Source organism: Ascidiella aspersa, chromosome 7 (genome assembly GCF_963924565.1).
Source record: "Ascidiella aspersa chromosome 7, kaAscAspe10.2, whole genome shotgun sequence".
Classification (NCBI taxonomy): domain Eukaryota; kingdom Metazoa; phylum Chordata; class Ascidiacea; order Phlebobranchia; family Ascidiidae; genus Ascidiella; species Ascidiella aspersa.
In genome coordinates this window covers 1,109,552-1,135,666 of record NC_139453.1, presented here as the reverse complement: position 1 = coordinate 1,135,666, position 26,115 = coordinate 1,109,552, and the positions used below count along the sequence as shown (strand labels likewise).

Sequence of the window (26,115 nt, the reverse complement as noted above, 5' to 3'; positions counted from 1 at the left end):
TATTATGTTATTGTTTCACTGGCCACAAAAAATAGCCATTAAAAACGAGCTTATTTAATTTAATAGCTAATTGCGTTTGGAATATTATGTCAATTGGACATAATGTGGATTTAGCTCAAGTTTGAATATTTATTCTCTATAAATTCGGGCGATTCTTTAAATAAAACTTTTGGGGAAACCAGGGCTGCGGAGTCGGTTAAAAATAACCCGAATCCGACTCCGGTCAAAAATAAACGAGAGTCTGACTCCGGTCAAATGTGCGATTTCGTCGAGTCCCGAGTCCGGCCTGGACTCTACAGCCTGTATTTCACCAGTTTACATAACTATCTCGTATATATGTAACAGTACACCCAGAATATCCGCCCTAAATATAAACAAAACAGAATTGTAGGTTGTAGAGGAAAGTTACTAACTCCCAATCTAGTAGATTTACATTATATTTTATCTGTATGAGCATCTTAATTTAACCATAAAACTGTATCAAGTAAAAAGGTTTCATATCACGTTATATGCTAATAATCAGAATTTTCTTTTGAATAACAGAATCTTCCTGAATCCGAATGATAAAAACAAACTATTCTGGTTGCACTTCAATGGTAAGATAAAACTTAATACAAGACTCAAAAAATCAATTTGTTTATATGTTATAATATGATAAAGATATTTCGCTACTAAAAGCATTATCAGTATCTAAAAACATAACACAATATAAGCCAAGAAGTACGCTAATAAAAAAAAACAAAAAAAACAACTGTTCTAGGCAAGTGGTGCACTGTACAATCCGCAACCTGGATCAACGATGCTTATATTGTGTTATGTTTTAAAAAATATATATGTATATTTTTACTTAAAATTTTATAACATCTAAACAAATGATTTTCGGTTTATTAAGTTCTGCAAATAACATGCTTGTTTTTTTCAATAATGATTAGGTTTCTCTCATGTTTGTAAGCTAATATCATTTAAAAGCATTGCTTATAATTATTTTCTTTTGTTGAGACATGACCTAATTCTGCATCTAAATTTGTCTTTGTACATCTAAATATGCGACAGTTTTTTAATGTATTTACCCAGTTTATCATTGTTTTTTTTTGTTGACAAAAATATTGTGTGTTAGATTTAATACTTATACATTTTTTGACATAATTGAAGGAATTGTTGAACATTAATCTCCAAATAAAGAAAGTTGAACTAATATATAAATATTCCTTGCTCTAAAAATTCCTCACCAGTTAGGAAGAGTGAGTTGCAAAAGCTGAAAATTAAACACCTACTGACCCCTAGACCTTACAAACCTGGCCTTAATTTAACCCCATAATATCCCCCCAACCCAATTTACCCTATTATTTAAACCTTTTTTTGTCGAGCAGACATTTTAGTGACAATATGCAGAACAGCAGAAGCGCATATCGTTTGGCGAATACAGAATTTAACTTTAGTAAGAATTAAGAACACCCCAAAAACAAAGAATTTGGGCCACAATTCTTGTCACCAGAAGGTGGCAATGCTACCAGCCTGCATTCAACATAATTTATTTGTGTTTTTTTTTTGTGGTGGTGATTTGCAATTACCCATTCCCTTACACTTGATATTTGGGTCGCCAAGAAAAAGGTTGACAACACTGAAAATAATATGTCAATGCTTCTATGGGTCGCGACCTGAATGTGTGTCGACGTTTAATTCGGTTTGGTCGCCCACTGCAGTAGTTACACTTCTACAACAGTCGAAATAATCATGGTGTAAATACCGATTTTTAGATGCTATAATAAATTTCTCCTTTTTATGTTTCTAAATGTGTTTAAAATGTTGTTAACAGTCTAGACATGCCAAGCCGTGTTGTCGTAACAATATGTGCTCATACCAAGTTATAATGGCAGTCTAGAACAGACCTGGGCAAATGCAGTCCGGCTTATTTGGTTTAAAACACTTATTTTGGAATCTGCAACTCAAACCTCAGGAAACAAGCATGACTTTCTATATGTTTGAACATTTATATACACACCACTCTTTCCAGGGACGGATCCAGTTATGTAATTGCCTAACCCTTGTTAAAAAAGGCGCCATTCAATCTAAGGCACACAAACGTCGACTTCAAAACGGCCGGTGCCAGACCCATGGCCCCCGTCCCCTACCCTCTTCCTACAGTTTTAAACTTTATTTGGGCCATTTAGGCCTCATTCCGATGAATTTAATACTTATTCCGACAGGTTAGGTCTTATTCCGACGATTTAGATATTACTCTGTCGTGGATATTACTTCGTATGTGGTTTTATCGTGTCATTGGCACTATGCTTTTATAGATTTTTCTGCTTTAGGTACTGTTGTGTGTTTCCCATTTTACAAGTTGTTTGTAATTGCCTAACCCTTGGCCTTAAACATTATCAACCATGTTGTTAAACTGTTGGGGCTTAAAGATCTCACAAGCTTGTTTGTAATTTTACAAATACTAAGTATATATGTTATAACAGGTACTACCTTTACTAAGCCCAACTATAGAAATGAAACATGCACTGTGCTCTTTCAAGTTTGTTCGTTTGGTTGAGTTGTGTTTAATATTAGTTTGTTTAATATTAGCATTAGTTTGTTACTCAAGAACCAGTTTTATTTTTAGATTTTTAAGAGTGAAGCGAAAAACAATTCATTCATTATTTTCCTGGATACAGGAATCTACACAAAACAATGTTGTCGTTTCACTCTTTAAACTTATTCATCCGTCTTTTCTTTAAACTTATTCATCAGTCTTTACTGAAATAAAATCTGTTTGAGTAAATATAACCCTCTATACCTGGTGCCACCATACTTTTTAACAAAGAACTGGATAACTGTAATACCTGACGCTCGGGCCAGTTACAGCTGTCAAACTTATTAACTTACTATATGTTACCTTTGTTTAGTATATATGTTGCCGCTGATAAAATCAACCGGACAGGCTTCATCTGGTCGTACTTGGTTGACCTTTACTGTAAACTAACAACTTTGTACACCAAGGCATCCAGGCTTACCTAAGTGTGAATGTGAATACACTAAAGTATAATGCTGAAACAATCAGATTTATGAAGCTCATATTGCATGAAGATTTAAATGTATTTTATTGCAGGTTTTTCTTATTGTTAGTAGTAAGTAAACCAGTGCTTGTTGAAACTTGTGATTTGTGAGATTTCCTGAAGAAGAAACGAATAAAGTATTTAGTGAGGTGAGTGGCTGTGTGTAATAACTAAGGGCACATAAAGGGTTTGCAAGGGGGCACAGAGGACTCTTCAAGAAAATTACGTTTTGCTACCACAATTCTCTCCGAAACATACTTTTCAGTTGTGTCTAACAAACTTTATTTTATTCCAAAAAAAAACATTATTTTATTCCTGTTTTATTTCAGGCACTATTTTGTTGTTTAAATAGTTTTTTTACTGTTAGAAGAAAATGTGCCATGCAGACTGTCGCACATGCTGTGCTGTACAAAATCTTATTGGCAATTAATGTGCACCTAGCATTCTACAACTCACCTTCTTAACAACTAGAATGTGCTTTAGATGCCAACATAATTACACTTCAAACTAACTTTTCCTGAAGAAAAACATGGGTCTTAAATTAAAATTTCACATAATTTGCCGGTTTTCAATTTAAGCCCCTCTTTGTTGGTAGCTATGTTCCTATTTATATGAAGAAAACTTCCAGTTTATGCTGATCAGTGTGGCTATAAAAGGGGCAAGAGTTTTGATAAATTGTGTTGAGGGGTCGCAGCCCCAAAATGTCCCCTGCTGTGCATGAATAGCATATTTATGGTAATGTCCAACCTTTGTAAAGTTGAACTGAACAATGGTACATATATCAATAAGATTAACTCGTATTTCCAAGTATTTTGGCTTGTATAAGCACTGCCTTGCAAAGCATTAGAACTTCAATAGAATCCTGTATAATTTTGTATGCGTTTGCTTTGTTGCTTGGCTTTAAGTGCAGAACTAATACCCAACATTCGTCTTAAATTAACTTATGGTAAAAAGCTGTTTCAGCAATTTAAGTTTTGTTATAGCTGTTCAATTGTACAACTGAAAAGGCATGTAACTTTATATTTAAAAAAAATCTACTTCTATATGATTTTGTATTTAAAACCTTTTAACTTCACCACATTTTACACCAAATGTAATATTCTACGATTTTGCTGGTTGCCTTTTATTGAATGAAGATGACTGGTGTAGACTTTTTTTGGTTTATTTAGGGTTGTGAGTAGTAATTTATTTGCTGTAGTTTGTTTCATTAAGTTGCTTTTGCTTTAGGTTTGCATGAAAGAAAGAGAATGGCCGATAATCAAGAAGAAGGCAACGGAGCTCCAGATGATCAGAACATTGACTTGGTGAGTTTCACAATTGTATAATGTGTGAACACACATTCATCTATAAAGTAACAATCGTTAAAGCGGAATTATTAATAGTACCATGGTACCAAGATAATAGACATAATAAATAGGCAATAATAAAAATTATGGAATAAAACTTAAACGACATAATTTGACCGGCACAGTTTGTGGGCCGCCACATTTACCGGACTGATTTTCCATGTTTTTCCCGGACTGATTTTCCATGTTTACCGGACTGATTTTCCATGTTTTAACCTATTACCCTTGGGTTTGGGTAATAGGTTGGGTTAAAAATTGGCTTCGGGTTAGAGTTATTGGTGGAGTTAGTGATGAAGTTAGGGTTTGGTAAAAGATTGCTTAAATTTTTTCTAGTGGTTTAAGTTTAATTCTGACAAAACCGGTTTTATTTCAAACTGGGTGTTATTTCTACGTTAATGTAATTTTAACTTTGTCTTTTTACTGGAATTCGCTAATTTGCCGACCGGGACCACTCCAATGTAAAACTGCACAACCAAAAACAATGGTTAGAGCAGGGGTTTAAACACATTATGTTTGGAAAAGGTTAAACATATTATTTTCTGAAAAGGCACTTTGCAGTGCTGTTTGCATGCAACGCAATCTTGTATGGCTTATAAATGTGACAAATTGCTTGGGTCGCGAGATTTTACCTAACTGATTTTTTTTTCAAAAATGGGTCGCCTTTAAAAGGTGTTGGGAACCCCTAATCTATATCATAGAAGCATTTTGTTCATATTAATATCAACATGCTCAGTGAAAAAGAATGCTTAGTTGTAAAACTGTAAAATTGTGCAAAATATATTTGATATCTGTGACTTTCGTTTAGCCAAACAAAATGTGTGCACTGTGCAACCGTTTAGTTAGCGCTAGTGTTAGTGATATAATAATAATGTTAATGATGTGGTAGTGATTTAACGGTTGTCCTTTCTTAAGGTGATATAAGATGCGCATTAAATCATTTGACGTGCCCTAATAGAGTGTGTTGAGATATTTGTCATGTTTGTTTGACTAATGTGTCAGTAATTTGGAAGCACCCGGGTTGTATTGTCCAACTAAAACCTAGCTACTGGCCTCATAGTTTGCATTATCTATGTTGCGGTTTTATCAGCTGATTTTGTACAATTATTGCAAAATAACTTTGTCGAATTTCTGGGTAGTTTGAGCCCTATTATAAACCTACACACCTACATTTGGCAGCTCTGGGTTAATGCAATCACTTGTAACTAATAATGTAATAAGACAAAATGTAAAACAAAAGTTGATTTTTCACAGCTGCAAAAGACACTTTTATTGCGTCAAGTGCAACAGATGTTTAACACCAATTTGTTGTAATAATTGATGTTCAGCTCAATGGTAAAATGATATTTTTGTTTGTGGCATTGTTAGAACCAACTGAAAGTGGAAAACCTTTTCCTCGGTGCTCAAGTTCAACAACAAATCACTCAGGAAACTCACGAGCATCATGTGAGCATACAAGCTAAACATGTTCACATTCATCCTCCACAAGGTTGGTGGATAAAACTTAAATATTTTACTTGATTTAAACTTTAATAATTCATATTTGTTTTTTTGGAATATGTCTAACTAGTGACTTATTTTGTGATATCTTCAATTTGTGTGATTACAAGCAATGTGCGCAATTTTCCTCACAACATTTTGGTTCTATCTGCGTTTTGGGAAATGCCCCTTTATCGTCAAATTTGTTTCATTTTAACGAAACAACTGTTTTTCTGATATCAATGTAAAATTTTGCTATAATTAACCCAAACTACAGAATTATTTTATTTGCTGGGTCATTTACTGAATTACCAAGCAAAACTAGACGGGGTTACGATTGTTGAATATTTTCAGGTGTTAGTTTTGCATGATGGCGTATCCAGGGGTGGGGGTTCGGATCCCCCTTTTCATAAGTCATTATCGTTTTTTGTTTGTTTTTGTCAGGGTTTAACTCACCAGTCGAAGCTGCGTGTTTTGTTGATGTAATTGGGTCACATGTCTTAATAGCAATAAACCAAGCAGTCTCTGTAATTCATCGGGCCCGCTGCCTCTTCTACAAACTATACACGAGTCCATTTCAAATAATTTTTGACTATTTTAACTACGTAAGTGCGAGAATAGTATAACAGCGTTTGGTTTGTTTACGTTTTGCAGCGCTAAGATTAAGTTCAATTTATAGACAAATTAGTGCATTGTCTAATTTTTTCCACAAGTCTAATTTTCCATTTTAAGCTTTTTTGGAAGTTCTTGGTATATAAAAAAAAATGGGTTCCTAAATATTTGCAGACTTAAGCAATTTAGCTTGATACGTGGAGAATTTTTTCTCTTTAAGTGCCCATAAAGGCATCTAAAACTTTTCCAAATGCAATTTTGACCCCAAAAATGGTAGGAAACATACTTTTGCTTCCATTTTCACTTAATTTATAGCATTTAAATGTACATTTGCGTTTTTCGGGTGTCTACAAACCCTCTCTAGTGATCAAATTTCAAAATCTCGTAACTTCCTAATGGATTGGAATTTTTGCAGTTTTTTTTTTGTCAACATATTTTTTTGATCCATATTTTGCACAACGTAAATATCATGAAAATCTGGGACGGGTGGTTACAAAATTTCAATTTTTGTGATGATTTGATATGAAAATGCTGCCAAATCAAAGATGATTTTATATGAAACGCTGCCAAGTGCTTTGCGGACAAACAGAAAACCTATTCAAAAGTATTAGACATATATTTTTTAACATTTTTTTTTTTTTATGTGTGTAAATCTAGGTGTTAATTTAAACTTCTCATCTTACTACACATGTGTAGCCACAGTTCTCTGGAATTGTGTATAACTTAGGCATAATCAATCTCTTGTGATATTTAATTCAGGCATTACTTATTAGAAAACAAACTGGGGTGGCATGCTAAAGCTGTTTTCATTTCATGTAAATTGACGTTGGTGAATAAAAGTTTGGAGACCACAGGGCTGTAGGAATGTTTTGAGCAGCTTGGCTAGCTATTCAGGGTTGCCAGAAAGTCTTTCAATATTTAAATGTTTTTAATTGTTGCATACTCTTTAAATGAAAGGATGTTTTTCCAAAAGCATTAGAATAATCTTTGAATTTATTTGCGCATTAAAGAATCTTTGAACACTATTTTTACTTGAATGTCTACGTAGCCCAGGGGCGGGTAACTTCTCCAGTCGGCGGGACGATGTGGGAAATGATCCACCTTTTATCATGTAAGACCGGAAACTGTCTGCGGGCCGCTCAAAATTGTGGGTCGGGTCCGTATGTTGCCCGCCCCTGATGTACAACAATAAATTGATAATATACTTCTGGGAGCGTGATTTCCTTCAACAGCGCGACAAAAAGTTTGCCGATCACTGATGTAGAAATTAAATCCAGTGAATTACTTTTGTGTTTAACTACGGGAAGGGAAAGGGGTGATAAAATTTACTTTATGTAAGATAAAATTGATTCAAAATCAATAAAGGTTATTTGATAATGTGCAAGGAAATTGTGAAATCAGTACACTTGGCAGTTTACGTTAGTCGCTCGTCCAATAATGACCATACTACTCCCGGTTTTAAGTTAAGGTTGTTGCGTTATACAGAGTTGATCGCTCAAAAAGAAAATAAGTGCTAAAGCATCTCCTCAGTACCTAAGAATCAACCTTAACCCAGCGAAGTAGTATATAGAGTCATTCACAAAAGGCCATTCCATGCTTAATTTAAAGCCCATGTGTCTTGAGTTTCTTTATATTTTAAACAGTTAAAGATCTCAAAGAAAAAAGATTGCAACAATTTTGAGCGTTCTGTGATGAGCAGTTCCGAAGATATGACGCTTTAAAATATTTGACCACTAGGTGGAAATAGGTCGACCAATTTATAGTGCTTGCTTTAAATGTAACCTCGTAGTGCAGTGTCAGCGTTTTTTCGGGCGACCAATTACCGCGTCTCGCGATAACGTTCGTCTAATAATTAAGTGTCAATCAAGCGTTATTGGGCGAGCTACTAACTTGTAATGTCTGGTGTGGAGTTTGCAATTGCCCTAAATGCGTTAAGTTGCAAAAGTAATATTACGTTGTAAAATGTGCCGGCCGTCTACAAAATGCGCTATAGGGTTACTTAAGGTCAACTTTAGGCCAATATTCAGCGAGGTTATGCAGTTATGCACAGGGTAATTGTCAAGAATTTGTTATGTCAATAGTAACTTTGTATTCTTTGCAGTACATTATTTGACTGCATAACAGATCATGTTAGTCAATAAAGAAGCACTAAAACCCAATAATGCTTTAAAATACAGGACCGAATTGCTTAAGACTTCTGTGCGCAGTGTTTCATTGTACTCACTATTGGCAAAAATATAAGTTTTGGCGACAACCTGGACAGTGGACATAATACAGTTTACACAACTACTTCAAATGACAGTTGTTAAGAATGATGTTAAACATGAATGTTAAACATATGGGAGAATTTTTTATTATAATGTACACATGTTAGCGAATTGTTTGGGCGATTTATTGCTGTGATTGTGGGCCCTGTGGGGTAGATGAAGATTAATCCCTTCCCCAAACAAAACCTAGGTTAGATAATTTAATAAAAATATACTAGGATTCGCTATTCTGGATTCGTTATTCTAGATTCGAAACCTATTATTCTAGAATACCTTGGGATTCTACTTTGAACATCCCTAGTGCGGGTTTTAAAAATGATGCTTAAAACACTATGTGGTTATTTTTTTATATGAAAATTGCATTTGAAGTTTTATGACTTCCGAAGACTTTCCCGAAGCTCTCTGCATTTTTTTTTTCATTTTTTTGTTGGCAAAATAGTCTTTAGACAACATAGTATTTGGACAACCTATACAAGCCGAAACGTTGGTTAACAATTACAACTAGACGGGGGTGCGGTTGTTGTATATTTTGTCAGGGGATATATTTTCAGGGCTTAGTGTTTATTTTCAATTTTTACTTTATTTTAATTTTTTTTTTTTTAATTTTTTTTTTAATATTTTGTATTGTGTACTTTATATTATATATTTTGTTTTTCATTTTCCTTAACTTGTTTCTGCAAGCAAAAACAGATATGGGCCGAAAACTTCCCCACTTAAAATATGCCTTTGATGCAAAAGGGGTTCAAATATGGCGTAGAATTTGGGGAATGATCGAAACATATATTTGATAAATAGAATTTACTTAGATAATGCATATGGCTATTTTATTAAATTTTGACCAGCTTACGTGTTTGAAAATCAAATATTATCATTCTCTTAAAGACTAAAAATGGTTTAACGCCTATGGTTTGCTATACTTTTGCAAACTTTCACTAGGTAATTTTTAACCATAGCTTGGTCCGAGCAATCACTGTTAAAACAGGCTTTAAATCTGTCGTTTCAAACAATATGAAAAACACTATTACGTGCCTAATACGCAAACTATTAAATCGAAAGTTTTGCTAGATAAGTTTAGGCCTGATGTTGGTATGCTGGTTGGAGCAAGATACACAACAGGTGCTAACAGAGAGGCGTAGACTGCCTTAAGATTTCGCATTTAAACTTGCGGCGGTAAATACACCCTATTGACACTTAATTATTAGGCGAAGCTTATCGCGAAGTAATTGGTCGCCCGAAAAAATGCTGACGCCGCATTTAAAGCAAGCATTATAAATGATTCGCCGATATTCTGCCTTGAACATCCCTACTCGAAATGCTTCCCTCCGGTAATTGTACGGTGGGTGAAACTTTATTCACGGCCTTACCTCTTTGTGTATTACCGCGACAATACGATGAAATACGATTTGGAGAATATTGGAAACATCGTATTTGGAGAATATTTGCTATTTGCACCTGTTCTGTATGTTACTCCAATCCAACATATCTACACACAATTATAAGTTGTGTATAATAATATAATAACTTATGGCTTTGAAGCGAAGTGGGTTCAAATATGGCGTAGATTTTGGCAAATGATCGAAACATACATTTGATCAATAAAAATTTACGTAGATAATGCTTACGGCCATGTTATTACATTTTGGTCAGCTAGCATGTTTAAAAAGTCAATATTTTCATTCTCTCTAAATGATTTAACGTCTATGGTTTGCTTTTTCCAACTTTTACTGTGTAAATTTTTACCATGCCTTGGTCTGAGCAATCACTGTTGAAACAGAGTTTAAATCTGTAGTTTTGAGCAATATGCAAACACATTTATGTGCCTAATAAGCCACGTTTTATATTGAAAGTTTTGCCAATTTAAATCCAATAAACGCAAGATTTATTTATTTATGACGCCATGTTATGACGTAGCTTTGTAACGTCGTCGTTAAGAATGCGTTAAACTTAAGCTTTTTGTTGTTGCGGCCCTTGTATAATTATATTTGCTTAGACCTGGTGTTGATATGTTTGAATGGTGCAACAATTACAACATGTGCTAACAGAGATGTGTACACTGCCTGTAGGATTCGCATTTAAATTTGCGGTGGTAAAATATTTTGTGTTGTAAGAGCAATAGGTTTTTTTACTTAGAGAGGCCTCTTTATGAAAGGCAAGTCGCATGTGCATAGTTTTACTAGGCAAGCCACTTCCAACACAAATGTTGCACGCGCGGGACAATAGGGCGCAGCAGGGATGCCAGCAGCCGCCTCGTCGCGACGCGAGCTGGACAAAGCAAGCGAATATGAACGAATTCTGTATGAAAGTTTTTCTGCTGCTAGATGGCTGTCGTTAGCTACAAAGTGCTAAAACGCAATATTTCAGGTTTTTACCCCCCAAGCAAAGGCCCCTGGGAGTGCAGCCTCATAAACTTTTACAAAGCACCTACATACCACTCTACGCCATGTCTGAAAATTTGAAGGTTCTACGATGTCTACTTTTTCTATAAAGCTTCGGACAAAAGTCGGTCTGAAACAAACCATAGGAAACCAAAAAAGAACTAGACGGGGGTGCGGTTGTTGTATATTTTGTCAGGGGATATATTTTCAGGGCTTAGTGTTTATTTTCAATTTTTACTTTATTTTAATTTTTTTTTTTTTTAATTTTTTTTTTAATATTTTGTATTGTGTACTTTATATTATATATTTTGTTTTTTCCTTAACTTGTTTCTGCAAGCAAAAACAGATATGGGCCGAAAACTTCCCCACTTAAAATATGCCTTTGATGCGAAAGGGGTTCAAATATGGCGTAGAATTTGGGGAATGATCGAAACATATATTTGATAAATAGAATTTACTTAGATAATGCATATGGCTATTTTATTAAATTTTGACCAGCTTACGTGTTTGAAAATCAAATATTATCATTCTCTTAAAGACTAAAAATGGTTTAACGCCTATGGTTTGCTATACTTTTGCAAACTTTCACTAGGTAATTTTTTACCATAGCTTGGTCCGAGCAATCACTGTTAAAACAGGCTTTAAATCTGTCGTTTCAAACAATATAAAAAACACTATTACGTGCCTAATACGCAAACTATTAAATCGAAAGTTTTGCTAGATAAGTTTAGGTCTGATGTTGGTATGCTGGTTGGAGCAAGATGCACAACAGGTGCTAACAGAGAGGCGTAGACTGCCTTAAGATTTCGCATTTAAACTTGCGGCGGTAAATACACCCTATTGACACTTAATTATTACGCGAAGCTTATCGCGAAGTAATTGGTCACCCCAAAAAATGCTGACGCCGCATTTAAAGCAAGCATTATAAATGTGTCGCCGATATTCTGCCTTGAACATCCCTACTCGAAATGCTTCCCTCCGTTAATTGTACGGTGGGTGAAACTTTATTCACGGCCTTACCTCTTTGTGTATTGCCGCGACAATACGATGAAATACGATTTGGAGAATATTGGAAACATCGTATTTGGAGAATATTTGCTATTTGCACCTGTTCTGTATGTTACTCCAATCCAACATATCTACACACAATTATGAGTTGTGTATAATAATATAATAACTTATGGCTTTGAAGCGAAGGGGGTTCAAATATGGCGTAGATTTTGGCAAATGATCGAAACATACATTTGATCAATAAAAATTTACGTAGATAATGCTTACGGCCATGTTATTACATTTTGGTCAGCTAGCATGTTTAAAAAGTCAATATTTTCATTCTCTCTAAATGATTTAACGTCTATGGTTTGCTATACTTTTTCCAACTTTTACTGTGTAAATTTTTACCATGCCTTGGTCTGAGCAATCACTGTTGAAACAGAGTTTAAATCTGTAGTTTTGAGCAATATGCAAACACGTTTATGTGCCTAATAAGCCACGTTTTATATTGAAAGTTTTGCCAATTTAAATCCAATAAACGCAAGATTTATTTATTTATGACGCCATGTTATGACGTAGCTTTGTAACGTCGTCGTTAAGAATGCGTTAAACTTAAGCTTTTTGTTGTTGCGGCCCTTGTATAATTATATTTGCTTAGACCTGGTGTTGATATGTTTGAATGGTGCAACAATTACAACATGTGCTAACAGAGATGTGTACACTGCCTGTAGGATTCGCATTTAAATTTGCGGTGGTAAAATATTTTGTGTTGTAAGAGCAATAGTTTTTTTTACTTAGAGAGGCCTGGCAAGTCGCATGTGCATAGTTTTACTAGGCAAGCCACTTCCAACACAAATGTTGCACGCGCGGGACAATAGGGCGCAGCAGGGATGCCAGCAGCCGCCTCGTCGCGACGCGAGCTGGACAAAGCAAGCGAATATGAACGAATTCTGTGTGAAAGTTTTTCTGTTGCTAGATGGCTGTCGTTAGCTACAAAGTGCTAAAACGCAATATTTCAGGTTTTTACCCCCCAAGCAAAGGCCCCTGGGAGTGCAGCCTCATAAACTTTTACAAAGCACCTTCATACCACTCTACGCCATGTCTGAAAATTTGAAGGTTCTACGATGTCTACTTTTTCTATAAAGCTTCGGACAAAACTCGGTCTGAAACAAACCATAGGAAACCATAGGAAACCAAAAAAGAACTAGACGGGGGTGTGGTTGTTGTATATTTTTTTTCAGGGGGTATATTTTCAGGGCTTAGTGTTTATTTTCAATTTTTACTTTATTTTATTTTTTTTATTTATTTTTTTTTATTTTTTTAATATTTTGTATTGTGTACTTTATATTATATATTTTGTTTTTTATTTTCCTTAACTTGTTTCTGCAAGCAAAAACAGATATGGGCCGAAAACTTCCCCACTTAACTTATGCCTTTGATGCGAAAGAGGTTCAAATATGGCGTAGAATTTGGGGAATGATCGAAACATATATTTGATAAATAGAATTTACGTAGATAATGCGTAATGCGTATGGTCATTTTATTAAATTTTGACCAGCTTACGTGTTTGAAAAGCAAATATTATTATTCTCTTAAAGACTAAAAATGGTTTAACGCCTATGGTTTGCTATACTATTGCAAACTTTTACTGGGTAATTTTTACCGTGGCTTGGGCCGAGCAATCACTGTTGAAACAGGCTTTAAATCTGTAGTTTTAAACAATATGAAAAACACTATTATGTTCTCAATACGCAAACTATTAAATCGAAAGTTTTGCTAGATGTTTAGGCCTGATGTTGGTATGCTGGTTGGAGCAAGATGCACGACAGGTGCTAACAGAGAGGCGTAGACTGCCTTAAGATTTCGCATTTAAACTTGCGGCGGTAAATACACCCTATTTGACATTTAGGCGAAGCTTATCGCGAAGTAATTGGTCGCCCGAAAAAATGCTGACGCCGCATTTAAAGCAAGCATTATAAATGTGTCGCCGATATTCTGCCTTGAACATCCCTACTCGAAATGCTTCCCTCCGTTAATTGTACGGTGGGTGAAACTTTATTCACGGCCTTACCTCTTTGTGTATTACCGCGACAATACGATGAAATACGATTTGGAGAATATTGGAAACATCGTATTTGGAGAATATTTGCTATTTGCACCTGTTCTGTATGTTACTCCAATCCAACATATCTACACACAATTATAAGTTGTGTATAATAATATAATAACTTATGGCTTTGAAGCGAAGGGGGGTCAAATATGGCGTAGATTTTGGCAAATGATCGAAACATACATTTGATCAATAAAAATTTACGTAGATAATGCTTACGGCCATGTTATTACATTTTGGTCAGCTAGCATGTTTAAAAAGTCAATATTTTCATTCTCTCTAAATGATTTAACGTCTATGGTTTGCTACACTTTTTCCAACTTTTACTGTGTAAATTTTTACCATGCCTTGGTCTGAGCAATCACTGTTGAAACAGAGTTTAAATCTGTAGTTTTGAGCAATATGCAAACACGTTTATGTGCCTAATAAGCCACGTTTTATATTGAGAGTTTTGCCAATTTAAATCCAATAAACGCAAGATTTATTTATTTATGACGCCATGTTATGACGTAGCTTTGTAACGTCGTCGTTAAGAATGCGTTAAACTTAAGCTTTTTGTTGTTGCGGCCCTTGTATAATTATATTTGCTTAGACCTGGTGTTGATATGTTTGAATGGTGCAACAATTACAACATGTGCTAACAGAGATGTGTACACTGCCTGTAGGATTCGCATTTAAATTTGCGGTGGTAAAATATTTTGTGTTGTAAGAGCAATAGGTTTTTTTACTTAGAGAGACCTCTTTATGAAAGGCAAGTCGCATGTACATAGTTTTACTAGGCAAGCCACTTCCAACACAAATGTTGCACGCGCGGGACAATAGGGCACAGCAGGGATGCCAGCAGCCGCCTCGTCGCGACGCGAGCTGGACAAAGCAAGCGAATATGAACGAATTCTGTATGAAAGTTTTTCTGCTGCTAGATGGCTGTCGTTAGCTACAAAGTGCTAAAACGCAATATTTCAGGTTTTTACCCCCCAAGCAAAGGCCCCTGGGAGTGCAGCCTCATAAACTTTTACAAAGCACCTACATACCACTCTACGCCATGTCTGAAAATTTGAAGGTTCTACGATGTCTACTTTTTCTATAAAGCTTCGGACAAAACTCGGTCTGAAACAAACCATAGGAAACCATAGGAAACCATAGGAAACCATAGGAAACCAAAAAAGAATAACGGCAAAAACAAGATATGTCCCGAAAATAAATTTTCGGCCCATATAATAACGGCAAAAACAAGATATGTCCCGAAAATAAATTTTCGGCCCATATAATAACGGCAAAAACAAGATATGTCCCGAAAATAAATTTTCGGCCCATATAATAAATATTAAGCTTTGTGATAACGTTTCCACTTGATGCCTCGCTTGCTATAAATTTGAAATTTTGTAGGGGAGTAAGGGTTTAATTCGGCAAAACCCGATATTATTATGAACATTTTAATCTGATTTTTATGGCGAATATTATTATTGAATATTATTATTTTTTCGAATATTATTTTTTTTTTCAAAACTTAAAAAATAGAGATTTTGGTGTTTTTTCGGGCGGTCTATTACTTACCGATGAAGCTCTTCGCCTAATCATAAAGTGTGCAGTAAATGCTGTTGGGCGAGGTGCAGCCCAGTGGTCGGCGCACTGTGGACCACAGAGTCTTATCTAATGGGCTGCGAGTATATCTAGTTTTATTTTTTTATTAAACTTTGTAATAATGTATCATGAGTAACATTTATTTAAATTTTAAAGGAAGATTAACGTAATGTATTCCTTTTTTATGTGTTTCGTGCAAACTTTTTATGTGATTTTTTTACGTTGGGTGGAATTACCTCCGGTTACCTCAAGAACAACACGTATCTTAAATTACTCCAACCATACGGCTTTACTTGCCAAGTCAAATGTAAGGATTTTTATGCACTTTTGTAAATGTTATACTAAAATCTATTTAGCGAAAAAGCGATATTTTGTGATTTCTTGCGTTGTGTGATTAATAACTTACAGTTAAATTTCTGTTAAACTTTACTATAAATGATTCGATTGTTTAAAATCCTTTCATGTGCCATATGCGTCACGTAACCACTGTTTTTTTTTGTAGTGGTTTTACGCAGTGGGACTTTATAAAGCGTACTTTAGGCCACGACAAAAACAATTGCCGAACACTGTTGTAGCCTAATGCCAGTTGCTTCGCAATTTTCTTAAAGGGCCTTAACTTGCAAAAGAAACTAAAAAAACCCAAGTTTGGTGCAGAGTTACTCTCGTTCAATTTTGGGCCAAAATTCAGCGTAGTTATTTCTCAAGTAACAGTAGCGCATTACTAAAACTAAAAAACATAAATCATCTTAATAAATGTATCAAGGTTCGCTTGGCTCAGTACAAAACAGACCCTAATATAAAAAATACTTTTGGAAGACCAAGCTTTGCAATGACTGATTTAAAATAAAATGACTGACTTGTAGTTTTTTAGAAAATTACTGATTTTGTTAATTAGAAACTAAGTTCATTTATACGTTGATTAATAATCACATTTGGTATTAACGTAAAGAAGTAAAACAAGTGAAAACACGTTCACAACCATTTGCAAACACATAAGATTGATCTGTAAGGTTTGTGTAAGGTTAATGACGTTTTATAAACCTTGATGTTGTATATTTTTAGCAGCCGACAAACCTGATGAACGCTCCATTGCAGAGGCCGGTGTGTCATAGATATTTTACTGTGTTTAATACATTAGTTAATTGGTGAGGTGGGAATTGTGGAAAGCATTCAGTGGTTGTGGACATTGAGGTTTAAACCACAATTTAATATAATGAAGATATGCTTTGACATATTGCAAACCTTCACTGATAAATAACTACTTACAATTATGTAAAAGCATCACAATTTAAAGCACTTTAACTTCATTGTCTTATAGTATTACTGTAATTATGCTTTATATAAACCAAATTGCATTTTAGCAGCATTGCTAGCTCCGATTTATTGAAAGTGGCGTTAGGTCAATAGAGTGTTGAAAGACAAACATAATGGTGATTTGTGCCAACAACTAATGGCATCTGGTCGGTTTGTGTTTGCCTGAGCTCAATAGATTTACCCCTGGTTCGACTCGCAGTGTTTTAGCATATTCATATTACTGAGCCATAATTGTACAAGTATTCCATGCAGTAAACAAGTATTTAATTCAAACTTGCTTAATACATTTACTTTATTTTGTTTGAAAACAGTTTACAGAGAATGTTATTTTGTGTTTCCAGATGCGGCCTTGAGAGAAGCCCTCAATGAATACGCTAAGAAGATTATTGGAACTCTGCCGACTGATCTGTGTGAACTTGAGGCCATGATGGAGCGTCAATCAACACCGGAGATGTCTGGTGTAAAAGGATTGATTCCCAGCAAAACCCCTGGTTCGACTTGCAGTGTTTTCGCATATTCATATTACTGAGCCGTAATCTTACAAGCATTCATGCAGTAAATAAGTATTTAATTCAAATTTGCTTTTATACATTTACTTTATTTTGTTTGAAAACAGTTTTACAGAAAATGTTATTTTGTGTTTCCAGATGCATCCTTAAGTTCTAAACAGCTTCAAAGCATGAAAAGTGACGAGAGAAAGCCTATATTTGAAATCTCTGCTGCTGATGTTGCCAGGAAGAAAAGTTTGCTTGAACATCTAATCACTTCGCTTGGGTCCCAACTTTCAACATGTGATGAGGACAGCTTTAACTCCACATTGTTTAAGCTTTGCAGTTTAGCACAGGAATCCAATGATGAAGGCATCACCAGGGCTCTAGCTGATTCCCTCCCTGGAAAGCTTCATATAAAGGGTGAAACGATCGTTCCCAGTAAAGTGTCCAGTCTCTGTCACGTGCTTCGAGCAACACAAACGGAGTTGGTCATCAGCATCGGGGATCACAACTCAGTCACATTTACTGGCAACGGTTTGGAAATGTTGATGGATACAATGACGCACACCAAACACAAGGTTTGTGGTTAATAATAATAATTCTAGACTTTTATAACCATTAGGTGCCAGATACGCATGAATGAATTCTGAGTATGTAATATTGAGACCGTCATAACAGACTCGGATGCAGAATTATTGCGAGTTTAGTTGGTTATTGCTGTAATCGAATGTTCGTGGTTTTCTAACGCTCACTTAAGGACAGGCCTGTACAAAATACCACCTTTATGGCAGTTGTTTTAAATTATCTCTTCAAATACAGCAGGGGGTGTTAAATGAAAACTGGCATTCATTAAAATTGGTACAAAAACTTTACTACTACGTAATAGCGTATTTTTTTTAGGGAATACTTGAGCCCAAAGGTACAATACCAAACGTACCATTTCGTACAAATGATCAATCCATGCGCTTCTACACTATTGCAAAAGTGGATAGCGAAGCTAATAGCAAATATCTTCAATTGTGAAAATAATTACATCAACTCAAAATGACGTTGTTATTTTTAAGACAACGTTGAGCATCTGTAAAGGGCAAGTGTGTAATAACTCAACTTTCTTGTTTTATAGATGGAGCTTTTGAACCTGAGTGAGAACAATTTCGGGTCACGTGGGTTGAGTTGCCTGGCAACAAGTGTATGCAACATAAACCAGCTGATGTTGAGGAAATGCGAAATCGCTGGATCCGATCTGCAACCTCTGACTGACGCCATCTCACGAATGGATCGACCGGTAAAATATTAAACAGAGTTGCGGTTGTTGGAAGTGTGACATCACTACATGTTAATTACGTCATTCAGGGAATAGGTAAACAAAATGTTATTAAAATGTTTTTCCTACGCGTTCCCGCCACAATACAAACCAGCTGACCAGCAGACTCCGTACCTGTCGCCAATCTCGGCGGCTTTGATGGCAGCCAAACATTTACTTGGAAATCAACAGTTTATAATGAATTTCACACATTTAATGTTTTATTTAATCGCTGGAATTTCGGCACCACCATTCTGTTTTCCTAATCTACAATTAAACAAATTATTAGTATCATACCACGACATTTGTAGTCATTTAAGTTTTTTTTATATGTGTTTGTGTACAATGTCTCATGTTTTAAGTAAGGTCTAAAAATGCATATTTTACTTTTGCATCCTGTTATTAACTTATCCTACTAGTTACTCGTTACGTGGGAAAACTGGAATGCGTAAAAATAAGAAAATTATTCGCTCATAATTTTATGTGAAGATATAATGTGTCGATTAAAAGTGAATAGCGACGCATTCAATAAATCTCTTTATTTCCATTTATTAAGGAAAATAAATCATGACGTCATCAACTCAAAGAGCCGTGTTTATTATTTTAAGACAACGTGGCGCATCTGTAGAGGGCGAGCGTGTAATAACTTAACTTTCTTGTTTTATAGATGGAGCTTTTGAACCTGGGTAGAAACAAGTTGGGGTCACGTGGGTTGAGTTGCCTGGCAACAAGTGTAAGCAAAATAAACCAGCTGGAGTTGTGGGATTGCAAAATCGCTGGATCCGATCTGCAACCTTTGACTGACGCCATCTCACAAATGGATCGACCGGTAAAATATTAAACATGGTATTTGCTGTTTTTGGAAGTGTGACGTCACTGCAACAAATTGTTATTTTTAGTTTAGAGCTCTATTTATTGTCCCCGAAAATCAGCACAAACAAATTATCATGCTTTAAATAACCAACATTTGTTTAGGTCTCAGTAACTACACGTTCTTACAATTGCGACAAATTCATGAATTTTTTTTTAAATATAACGTAAACCTCGAATTATTTTGTTGTGATTTAGTTGGTTCCATAAACTGGGCAGGCCAGCAGACCCCGTACCTGTCGCCATTTTGGTGGCTCTGATGGCAGCCAAACATTTACTTGCAAATCAACAATTTATAATGAATTTCACACATTTAATGTTTTATTTAATCGCTGGAATTTCGGCACCACCATTTTGTTTTCCTAACCTACAATTAAACAATTATTAGTCTGCCATATGCAGTCGTTTTAAAGTGATTTTATGTTTACGGCGCTATATATGTAAACGACGCTATATATGTTATTTGTTTACAATTTTATGTGAAGATATAATGTGTCAGTTAAAAGTAAATAGCGACGCATTTAATAAATCTCTTTATTTCGATTAATTAAGGAAGATTAATCATGACGTCATCAACTCAAAATGTCGTGGTTATTTTAAGACACGGTGGCGCATCTGTAGAGGGCGGGTGTGTAATAACTCAACTTTCTTGTTTTATAGATGGAGCTTTTGAACCTGAGTAGAAACAAGTTGGGGTCACGTGGGTTAAGTTGCCTGGCAACAAGTGTAAGCAACATAAACCAGCTGGTGTTGTGGGATTGCAAAATCGCTGGATCCGATCTGCAACCTCTGACTGACGCCATCTCACCAATGGATCGACCGGTAAAATATTAAACAGAGTATTTGCGGTTGTTGGAAGTGTGACGTCACTACATGTTAATTACGTCATTAAGGCAAGGCTTCCAAAACTTTGTAATCTGCGATTCTTTTATAATTTATTAAATATTTTGCCGCCCATCGACATTGATAAACACCTTTCTCGTTGTCTGTTTCTGCACGTCTATCCTAAAGCAAACATTCGTTTTAACATTTGCTTTTCTAGACAAATAATAATTGCACAGAATAATTGCACTTTGTGTTAAACCGATGTACCTACTGGCGACCCCTAAAACTCGTTAGCGGTCCCAGCATGGGAAGCTCTGGTTTAAGGAATGGGGAAACAAAATGTTGTGGTAACGTTGTTTCCACACGTTCCCGCCACAATACAAACCAACTGGTTTTAATTAGAAACATTTCGTAAATCCAATAAATACGATTTGTAAATATTACCCCCAAGTCTGGCCGCGGGAATTTCCACAAATTATGCAAAATGGTAAATAAGAAATGTATTTTATGCTAAAATATGGAAAGTGTGTCTTTGTCCAAAATTTCTTTGTTAGTTTGTAACTCTGTTCATGGCCCGTAAATCAACACAAATTAATTAAGGCATCAAAATGTTCCCAACATTTGTTTACGTCTCAGTAACTAACCTTCTTACATTTGCGCAAATTCGTGAAATATTTCGTAAAATATAAAGTAAATGTTTTAATATATTTTATTGTAACTAGATGAAATGCCTGACATTGCCAAAGTTAAATAGAGTTTTTAACTGATAAAGGACTAACTTAGTTGTACCGGCAATGTAAATTAAACACACAATTTGCGAGATCAACCTAAATTTTTCGTGGTTAAACAAAATGAAGCAATATTTTATGCTGTTATTCACTATTGTATATTGCGTTATTGTTGGATAGGTTTATTAAAGATGCGTTAACTCATGTACAGCCTTCAACATATATCGCCCTTAAAGTTGCACTACACGGCGATACACGTTTGGCAAACAGAAATTTAACACAAATGCTGAGTAGTTTTTTAAAGCCGCTTATCATTAACAAACTAATCCGCAAATTTACTGATTACGCCTTATAATTCCACTAAATTATTTTGTTCAATTTGGGTAATATTCAAGCGAACACGTAATTCCGATACAAAGTGACTTGCAACGTAAAAAAATCCGTAACGTGTTTAAAAGTAAAAAATGCTAAACTCCTGCAACAAACGTCATATTTTGCGAACTCTATCAAATTTGCGAGGTCAAACATACTGCACTGTAAGAAGTAAATAAGCTTTCAACCCTTGACCGTTTAAAAGTGAAAATTGCTGTGAACATGTTTATGAGTATTGCGACGACGCTCGCTTGTCGAGCAGTTTTTTCATTATCGGAGAAGTGTGAGCGATGTTGCTCTATCTGTCTTTTTATGAGAACATATGCCGGCGACCGGCGGACAATCAATGACATTTATTATTGTGATTTAGTTGGTTCCATAAACTGGGCAGACCAGCAGACCCCGTACCTGTCGCCACTCTCGGTGGCTCTGATGGCAGCCAAACCATTTACTTGGAAATCAACATTTTTATTGAATTTCACACATTTAATAATTTTTTTCATATCGCTTCACAATTTAAAAAATATATTCTTATTTTTAAGACAATGTGGCGCATCTGTAGAGGGCGAGTGTGTAATAACTCAACTTTCTTGTTTCATAGATGGAGGTTTTGAACCTGGGTGGAAACAAGTTGGGATCGCAAGGAGTCGCTTTCCTCCGAACTTGTGCCCACAATGTACAAGAGCTGGGGTTGGATGGATGCGACATCGATGAAGCTGATGTGGATTCTCTGCGCAAGGTAGCTTACAAATATAAGTGGCATCTTGTTGGGACAAATACATACGCGCGATTTCACTTGTTTAACTGACTGTGACGTAACACATTTCCATTGTAAACCAGTCATTTACTTTGTAAGTGAACAAACAGAACTTTAGTAAGTTTCAGAAGGTTCAATTCGGTTGGACCTTAGACTATAAGATATTTGTCGTTGTAATAACAAATTTTTCTTAATGAAACGCTATCTATACTTAAATAAGAATTGTTACCAAACTAAATAGTCCCCTTAAGGCCTAAACTATAAATAAAGAAAGAAATCATAATAACCTTAAAAAGTTATGATTTAGGAAAACATAATATAAAAATTGTACGCGCGGCGCGAAAAATTTTGCGTTTACACACAGTTAAAGGTGGCAAAAAATATAGTTTGACGGGCTCTCAGGACCACATTTGACAAGTGGGCCTTTCCAAGCTGAGCCAATTTAAAAATTTATGCCACACCAACTTTTAAAACAAAGTGCAATGAATGTATGGCTATCACGCGGCTCACAACTACATGACAACACCAAGCTATCTAAAAGTAACTCGCGTCCACTAAAAATGGCTCTGCTGCCCACATTTGGGCCATGGCCCACAGATTCCCCAAAGTGGCCTTGCAGTTATTTTTAGTGGGCCGCGAGCTGTTGTATAGTAGCCGTACATTCATTCTACAGTATTTTAAAAGTGTGGCTAATAATTTTTATTTTGGGTCATGTTTTTAGTATTAATTGATTTATGACTAAATTATGACGTCATTCTAAAAGTTTCATGGCCCGAAACCAAAATCTTGCACTCGTTCCTGTTGTCGTAGTGGTTTTACGTGTGGACCCGCTGAACTACACACCACAAATTCTCCCTGCATATTGTAGAGAGCATTTTTTGTTTTGGCGCATATTCTAAAGCAGAGGGGTTGTTTTGAACCCTTAATTCCAATTTCCCGCCTTGGTATAATTACTCACCTGTGAGGCAAGAATATTACTTTGTGATGCAGGTTCTAAGTTGTTACATATTATATTTACAGTAAAATCAGGAAAACAAACTTCACGAAGTTGCGAAATGAACGCCAGAACCAGAAACAGAGCAAAAAATGCAATATTCAATGAGGATCAGTGGGACAATACTGCACTTATGACATCACACACCCACCAACAGTTCCAGATTGCCAACAACCAAAACACAGAAAAAAGACAAAAGCAAGCTTCTGAGCTGGTGGGATTAAGCTGGCGATTCATGTGAGAATATTTGTAAGTTCTCCTTCAACGTAATATCCACTCACTGGCGCACGCAAGCCAACCACGAGTTAAAGTTATTTGCAGCAATTACCTTTAGGTTAAACCTAAACTACAATGAGATTTGAAAATAGATTAAAAACATACAAAGTTTTTTTTTTGTGTTTGAATCCATAAATATTGTTAAATTTGTTTAAATACTTTTTATTTAAAAATTTCACACAATGTTACCCATTCTTCCACGTGTTACTACAACCTCCTAACATTATGCTCCACAATGTTTTTTTTGTTTAACAATGTGTTTTTCACTTAGTTTAATGAAGCAGCAAAGACGCAATTTCGCTAAATCATTTTGCTTTCCGGTGTTTGAACTTATTTTGTGTTGCACTTTATCTTTTGCTGATTTTACACTTTTGTAGTATTTCATCGTTCGTTTGTGTTTGTATTATTAACACGTTCAAATTTTCCCAATATTTGTCCTCCTTGAGCGTTAGAAATGGCAGGAAGTCAGTAGTTGCGTTTTTTTCCCACGTTGGAAGTTCACTTTTAAAATAACGACGTAAGAAAACATCAAAGGGAACACAGCAATATAACACACCCTAAACGTATAAATTGCCTGCTATTCGGTAAGTGTTATAATGAATGAAGGTAATTAAGTGACTTTTAAAATGTTTTTTTATTTTTATTTAAACTAATTTAAAGCCATTGCCCACATAATATGACAACTTAAACATAATTTGAGGTTTGTAATCACCAAAGCAGATAAAAGGTCTTAATCCAAGGATAAATTAATTCTACCACTTTGGTGTAGGGTAGTAAATAGACCAGTCAAATAGGTATAAAGGTTTTAGAAACCTACAAGAACTCTTCTAACTGGTTGGCGCTAGATTTGTGGCAATTTGGAGAACAATATTTATTTAAGAAATGTAAAACGAAATACTTTGCAACTTAATATAACTATGATTTTTTACCCAAATTACACAACTGTATTATGCTTATCTATGCTAAAATTTCAAGTTTCCAAATCCTTGATGCACATGTGTTGGACAGACCGCAGGCGTTTAATTCGCACAAAGGTAAAACAATAATTGAAAATATTTAACTAATTCCAGAAATTTTAAAGACATTTACCATTAACCAAGCTTTAAATTAAACGCTTCTTTGTGAGAGACTGAAAAGCTTCAAAATAATTGAAAAAAGCAAAAAACAAACAACATCACAAACAAAATAATGTTTATTTACTAGAACACGCAGAAATGTTCAGAAAAATTATAGGATAAATCGCGTTAAGCTGTTGAAAAATATTTGACAAATTGGTTCAATAAATGGTTTAAATAAATGGTTTAATAAATATCAAAGCTCATACAGAAGTAGGTAGAATTTTGTTAACGTTTGAATTAATCTTGTGGTTAGTTGGACGTATAATAAATATGCCGGGCCATAATCTATTCCATCTTTAACCACAACCTCCAGCCATTACACCCCGAGGTTTATATTTGTACAAGGCGTTGCTGAAGAATTCCACAAACAATAAACTTCAAGTGTTTGTTGCCGTTGTCGACTTGCTCAGGGCAGGGGAAGTCCCCGAAGTGCGACCGCACAGCTGTGACAAGTCGGAGTAGAGCAGCGGGTCAAGCGCGCTGGTGACTGGCAACAAGATGATGGCAGCGGCAGCGTAGACCTGCTGTGACATGCTGACACCTGCCAGCTTGATAAGTGCCAGGACAGTGACAGGTAGCCAGCAGGCGAGGTTGCTTGCCACTAGACGGAATATTCGTCTTTGCATGGCGATCGCTCGAGCTTTGGACTGGCGACCTCCTCGTTCTGTGATAAACAGACAATGTAGGGGTTCTTAAACATAAACTTCTTGGGGGTCCGTGAACAAGTTTTAGGGGGGTTTTAAAGGCCTAAAATGTTAGATCATATTTAAAAAGTAATCAAGTTTTCCGAAAAAAGTTTAACTAAAATAAAACGTTTTATTACTGAATGGATTTTAATCAATTTTACTTACAAATTTTTTGATCGAAGTCAGCAAATTTATGAAGTCTATTTGTATTGCGACGTAAACTTATGACGTCATTGTTGAAATGTTTTCGCTTACCGTGGTCCACGCGAGGCAACAAAATATTTTCGGGCCTGCTGTTAAAAAAGGTTTAAGAACCCCTGTGTTAGTGGTTTGTGGTGGTTTTGCAAACTCCAGCGATGTGTGATGTTTTGTAATTGATCCCAACATCTGATGTTTTAGTCTAAAGCACGATCGTGAGATCCGACCAAATGACGTCAATACTGTGCTAAAAAATAATCAAATTCAACATGTAAAGGTTTTTTTTCTCCTCCCGTAAATATGAATCTCTTAAGCACGTGGGCCGGAACAGTCACAAACGACGTTACTAGAATTTTTGCAGGTACCGGTAAAAAAACTA

The 26,115-nt window shown here is 35.5% G+C and overlaps 1 protein-coding gene across 1 annotated transcript; it reads left to right on the top strand.

Annotated features, from left to right (window-relative positions):
• Positions 1–549: 549 nt before the first annotated feature.
• LOC146137187 (tonsoku-like protein) lies at positions 550–24,113 on the top strand. The gene is made up of 11 exons (XM_083394212.1): positions 550–596; positions 3,098–3,193; positions 4,272–4,348; positions 5,756–5,876; positions 17,460–17,609; positions 17,766–18,187; positions 18,733–18,894; positions 19,580–19,741; positions 20,443–20,604; positions 22,309–22,446; positions 23,485–24,113. Exons 3-11 carry the CDS (start codon positions 4,292–4,294, stop codon positions 23,485–23,487), a joined length of 1,377 nt encoding a protein of 458 aa, XP_083250338.1. The 5' UTR covers positions 550–596; positions 3,098–3,193; positions 4,272–4,291; the 3' UTR covers positions 23,488–24,113.
• Positions 24,114–26,115: the final 2,002 nt, after the last annotated feature.

Excerpts from the sequence above, each read along its gene's own strand:
- LOC146137187 (XM_083394212.1), top strand. The coding sequence starts at position 4,292 with ATGGCCGATAATCAAGAAGAAGGCAACGGAGCTCCAGATGATCAGAAC. Across the intron at positions 17,610-17,765 it reads GATTCCCAGCAAAACCCCTG|ATGCATCCTTAAGTTCTAAA; the intron begins GTTCGACTTGCA and ends TTGTGTTTCCAG. Across the intron at positions 20,605-22,308 it reads TCTCACCAATGGATCGACCG|ATGGAGGTTTTGAACCTGGG; the intron begins GTAAAATATTAA and ends CTTGTTTCATAG.